Here is a 5,774-nt window from a genome sequence, read left to right as displayed (position 1 = left end):
ACTTTGCCTACAAAGGCATATGAGCTTATATTCAATGAATTAATTTTAATCAGTGATTTAATCAAATCAATATGACGCATAAGAGAATATATATAAACCATCCCCTAATCCAATATTTTAATATTTTTTTGCATCCAAATCAATGGGTTTAAAACATATGAGGTGAATGCATATTTTACGTACTCTGAAAGAATTTTACAAAGAGAAGCATATGTTCGTTATTTACGTAGTGACGCTATAAATATGATAAAAATACAACGTACAAAGAATATTGAGGATTTCCTAAATATTTTATTTTCCTAAGAGATGATATCTTTCCTAAAAATATACATATACATATATATATATACAAGATCCCCACAAAATGTGCAATGGCATCTTTGTAGTTTTGTAAAAGTTTTGAAAAAGTATTTTTCTTGAGTACAACACAACCAAGTTGAAACATGAATGCTCTATTAACCTTCTTAATTTGATTCAGTTAGTTTGCCACCTGGCGCCTGCCGTTCAACTATGAAGAGCTTGACATGGTACTCGCATGGGCAGCTCAACTGGTCATAGAGATGAAAGTTTAGAAGAATGACCAGAGATCGAGTCTCACCAGAGGCATTGTGGGAGCAACCTCTCAAAGTGAGGGGTTCCTTGTGCGCAGTAAGCAAATATCTAGCCTCTGTAGTTCATGTTCAGTTGAATTACTATGATTTACATCCTCCCAGATGCTCTGTCAAGTCGAGGTGTGGGAGTCCCTTAGGGTTGGGATTCAACGTTTTGGAAGAATGAAGAACTTCACGAGATGAAATTTACTCAGTAGTTTGTGCACACCCTTCGTGGGTAGTGACGGGTTTGTCTTCACACCCAAAAAAAAAAAAAAATTAAAATTAAAACGCGTTTTTATGTTCAATATTTGTCATTGTTATTGTTTTGGAAATATCCAACAAACTTGCGACGTATAAAAAAGTGAAATTATTAGCCACCCAAATCATATTTGATGTGATGTGCAACGCGACAGGGACCAATAATTCAACCCTATCCGTGTTTTATATTGTTATAGTCACACACAAATGAGTTTATTGGTTAACCAAACTGGAAGGAACAAAATAATTGCCATTAAAATAAACTCATTTACAGCATTACATTACATTGCACAATTATTCTATGTAGTAGTAGCAAGTACAATGAACACATCTACATCATTTTTTTTTCTTTTTTTTTTCCTTTTAAATTTTTAATAATCAGTGATGATGATGATCAACACAATCGCGCAAGATTGCTCCCTCCCCTCTGGGCATTAAGCACGACAGACAATCCCAATTTTTTTTTTGTTTGTTTTTTTTTTGTTGTTTTTTTGATTCCTAAAACGTTGTTGTTAAGCATATGAGGACAGGTAGCTAAGCAGTGACAGATGCTGGAACAGCAACCCCGGAGTAGTTGTTGTTGACTTCAGCCACCTTGTCGGTTTCCCACAGTTCTGGCAAGGCTTCTTTGATGTTGTGGATGCTTTCCAAGGCGTAATCCGCACCTTGAACTCTCTGAGATTTCCCCACCTGTTCGGGTTTTGGAAATCCAACTATCAGCTTAGACTTTTAGTTGGGATAGAACATATACTTCAAGTTTGTATAAGAGATAGAACACATATAATATATAAACATAAATGTGCAATCCAACTATCAGCTTATGCTTTCAATTGGTGTCTGAAACTTACCAGGACTGTGTGTAGGCCGACGAGCTTCCCAGCCTGGATGTTTCGGGCGCTATCTTCAAAGAAGAGCTGAAGAGGAATCAAGAAAACGCGAGGAATGAGGATCGATGTTGGGCATTAGTTATAGAGGGGGGATTGAAGTTTGATCAATCTTACAGTTCTATGTGGATCAATGCTGGCGAGTTCAATAGCCTTCTCGATGGACGCCACGGAAGGCTTGCACAGAACGGGCGTCTTAGGCAATGCTGATCCAGCGTTCGGTTGGGAGAAGTGCCCAACGATGTCGAAGATCTCTGAGCGGCTCGAAGATGCAGCAGAGGCTGCAGAAGAGCCCACAAAGGCGATGTCGTCCTCATCATCAGATGCAGCTGTTTTGTAAGTGGGATTCAGTGTCTCGAAGCATATGATCCCCTCGAAACAGTCCTCCAATCCAAGAATTCTAAGAACTTTGATGGCGTGGACCTTATCAGCATTCGTGAAGATCTGTTCATACACAGCAGAGGCAATAAAAACAAAATCCCAATAAGTTCTCGAGGAACACAACCTCGAAAACGAATATTAGCAGTAGAAATGCAAAGTTGGGAGGTAGCTTACAAGCTTCCTATAAGGCAGGCTTAGCAGAAGACTTCTTAGGACAGGGTCGGGCCTCAGATTCTCATAAGGCAATCGCCCGTGCACAAAACTGCATAAACGAGATTCGGTTTATTCAATTATCTAAACAATATTGTACTCTACAAGTCTGAAACCTCAACTAAAACAAATGGAAACAAAAGAATCCTCACCTATGATATTCATCATAGTCAAAATCATAGCCAATTGCCTGACAAAAAACATAACAGATTCCCCATAAGCCATTCTTTTCTTCTAAGAACTAAAATAGAGGAGATGATATACATATACTCATATACATACCCTAAGACCTGCCATTGTAGTACCATAGTTCTTATACAGCAAGTTACCCAAATCAACGATTGTGCTTCGGTCTATACCGAGCTTCTCAACCATGTAATCTAAAAAGTAAAAACCATATTTGAACAATCAGTAACATATCGCAAAACTTATAATTACAACACTTAACTCCAAGCTTCAAAAATACCTCGAATGTTCTTGCCACACGCTGCAGCTAAACCCGAGCTGAGGGGATAAAGCGTATCGTCAAGATCTGTGAATACAACACAAACTAGTTGGCCTCTTCAGCTTTCAACAATGATCATTCACAGAAACTAGTAAGGGCTCTACACAAGAAACCTTACCAAATAGCAGGCAATCGTATTTTGACCTCTGAACCTGTCCAAAGCGGTCTTCGTACGCCATCTTTGTCTAACCTGAGTAGAGAATCGAAACTTGTTAGCACGATACACAATGATGATCAAAACACAGCAAAACCAGCTTCAAGAATCTCAATCTAAGCTTGTTTATGCCTCAAAAGAATTTTACTCAGATCAATAATTCAAGAAAATCTGGAAACTACCAAACCAGGGTACAAAAAGAAAGCAAAAATTTGGTTTTACATGAAAGAGCATTTTATGTTTATCCCAACTACTGGAAATACAGCCATGATAAACGATCAAAAGCTTCTTTGCTTTCAAGAAATCCATTAAAAAAAAAGTCTGGAACTTTAAGACTAGAGAATTGTACATTCACAACCCAAAATTACATAAGAACACATACAATATATGAATTTAACACTTTGCCCAGAAAACAGCTTCCCCTGCTAATGCAGAACTCAAATATTACCCAAAACAAATAAATAATCTGCTAAAAACATTATTCTGCGTTCAAATATTGTATTGCATATTCCAGCATAATAACATGAAAAATCAAGAAAAGCAATGGACTTTAACATAAAAACCGTCCGGAATCACGGAAGAGCTCAAACAACGGAGCACAAAGCAAATTTAAAGGAGAAAAAGAGACACTTTTCAGGCATGAAAATTTGGGAGCCAATATCAGGCATACCCACAAAAATATAACGTTAAATTTGACAAAAACATAAACCCCATTAACATCCCAAAATTTCTATTAAGCTTTCACTCTGGGTATTGGGCAAGAACAGAAATTTAAGGAAAAAGAAAACGGAAATGTAGAGAGAAATCGCGAAACCCAGAAGAGCAAAAACACATACCCAGAATCAAGATCAAGATTAAGATTGGAGTGATAATTTGCTCTATACAGGGATTGAAAGAGGTGAAGGAGGGGGGAAGGAAGATGATGCATTCCGTGGGTTTATATAGCCGTAAAGCAACGGTTGCGTCCCTTTCATTTCTTTCATTTCTTTATTTAATTTTGGGTTTTCTATATTCATTAATAATAAAATTAATAAACTATATGACTTGTCAGCAAATTTTAATCGTGTTTATTTGAAACAACCTAGCCATGTTTGACCCTTAATCTAGTTTTTACTTTTTCTTTGCAATGCCCAAATTAATTTTGGTGTCAAGCTTCAAAAAACAATACTATGCAAAATTATAATTTTAAGGAAAGTGTACCTAACCCGATTGGCACTTTTTACGTTGGGTGCAAAAAAACTTTAAATTTATACCAAGCAATGATTGATTAAATTGATCGGGTGGTCCGTTTTTAATAACCCAGTTAGTTAAGGAACAAATAATAACCCAATTAGTTAAGGAACAAATAAATAAACGAATGAATATAGTAAATAACAAGTTATATAGACAAGAAATGTATGACACAGAGATAAAGATTGTACTGATGTTTGTGTAATGTTATTACAATCAATCTGATGTCTTAACAAGACAAGTATGTTGTTATTTAATATTTATACTAAATACCTTATAACCGTCCCCCTAAAGGATTAGTTGCAACTACTTGGACTACGCTCGGCCTTGTGGCTGGTCCCTGCCTAGAATCGTTGGTTGTGGCCTAGGCCAGGCACGCCCTATGACCTAAGCCGAGGCCTAGGGCGAGCATGGGCTCGGCCTAGGTGGCCTGGTATCAAACGCGGGGCTCCACCTCGGGAACCTGAGTCGATTTGTTTTGGGTCAATCTTCAATATATCCATCAGGTAACAACACATTCACGTATTCCATACAAATTCAAAATATTTTTTTCATTCACTTTTGAGTTGCATCTAGTGCAAGAGAAACCTATACAGGTTGACATGGTAAAAATTCTCTATAAGTTTAAATCTATTAATTTAATTTTAATAATTTTTTTTTAAATTTAGATATTTTATCGTTTATTTATATTTTTAGTACTTATAATGTTGTGAACATTTTTTCTTTTAATTTCTCTTATTCTTTTTTAATCTTTTCAAATTGCGCATTAATGTAATATTTAAGGAGTAATACCACTTTTGGTCAATAACACTACTTTTATCTCTGTTTCTTCTCTCAAATACTACCTGCTGAATCAATGAGTTAAGCTTGTGTGAGCTTTTATATGTGTTTCTTTACTATAAATTTGACTGCTTTTAATCTACAATCATTCTTCATGGTTAGTGAATTCAAATTCCCAATTCTAGTAAATTCGATAAACATTAAGTTAAAAAAAAAAAAAAGAAAAAAAGACTTTAAGAATTTTTATGGTATATATAAGTATATAACATGGATATATACTTAATAAAATTATATCATATATTCAACTGCTGAGGAAAATATAACTTTATTAAATATAAAATATATCAACGATGATGTCATGTATGATGCCTAAAAAAATTTCTTGAATCTTTGTTCTAAATTTGTGCAATTTCCTTTCAGCAAGGAGAATAAAAAATAAATTTAAAAATCCTTAAAATTATAATTTATATAAAATTATAATTTATATAAGTTTTATATTTAAGTGATTTTAGATGGAAAAGAAAAAAGTAATTTTAGATGGAAAGGAAATTTTGAAAAAAAAATTAATTTGATATAGAGGCTATTTAAATTTACTGGGTTGCCCTTTATGAATTGGTTCCAGGCGGATGTATAGCATTTATCGGTACTTTTAGCATTTAGCATAACAAAAATTTTATATAAATAAATAAAGATTTAATAATTTTTTCTTCAATTCAATATTCAGATTATTCAAAGGAATATTCTTCAAATTTGTAATCCAAAATGTGACAAATCTCTTC

The 5,774-nt window shown here is 34.7% G+C and overlaps 1 protein-coding gene across 2 annotated transcripts; it reads right to left on the bottom strand.

Moving 5' to 3' along the window:
• Nucleotides 1-1,081: 1,081 nt before the first annotated feature.
• LOC109182337 (suppressor of disruption of TFIIS) lies at nucleotides 1,082-3,921 on the bottom strand. Of its 2 annotated transcripts, none has more exons than XM_019332489.1 (9): nucleotides 3,822-3,921; nucleotides 2,950-3,021; nucleotides 2,793-2,858; nucleotides 2,609-2,706; nucleotides 2,479-2,516; nucleotides 2,291-2,378; nucleotides 1,853-2,179; nucleotides 1,700-1,765; nucleotides 1,082-1,541 (listed from the first exon to the last, which is right to left on the bottom strand). In XM_019332489.1, the coding sequence occupies exons 2-9, from the start codon at nucleotides 3,008-3,010 to the stop codon at nucleotides 1,386-1,388; spliced, it is 900 nt and encodes a 299-aa protein (XP_019188034.1). In that variant the 5' UTR covers nucleotides 3,011-3,021; nucleotides 3,822-3,921; the 3' UTR covers nucleotides 1,082-1,385. The 2 variants fall into 2 exon arrangements, with proteins under 2 accessions (XP_019188034.1, XP_019188033.1); XM_019332488.1 differs by having other exon boundaries at nucleotides 3,816-3,915.
• Between the last annotated feature and the right edge of the window lie 1,853 nt (nucleotides 3,922-5,774).

The sequence above is a fragment of the Ipomoea nil genome, unplaced genomic scaffold, assembly GCF_001879475.1.
Source record: "Ipomoea nil cultivar Tokyo-kokei standard unplaced genomic scaffold, Asagao_1.1 scaffold1043, whole genome shotgun sequence".
NCBI classification, from domain to species: domain Eukaryota; kingdom Viridiplantae; phylum Streptophyta; class Magnoliopsida; order Solanales; family Convolvulaceae; genus Ipomoea; species Ipomoea nil.
This window is presented reverse-complemented; position numbering and strand designations above follow the sequence as displayed.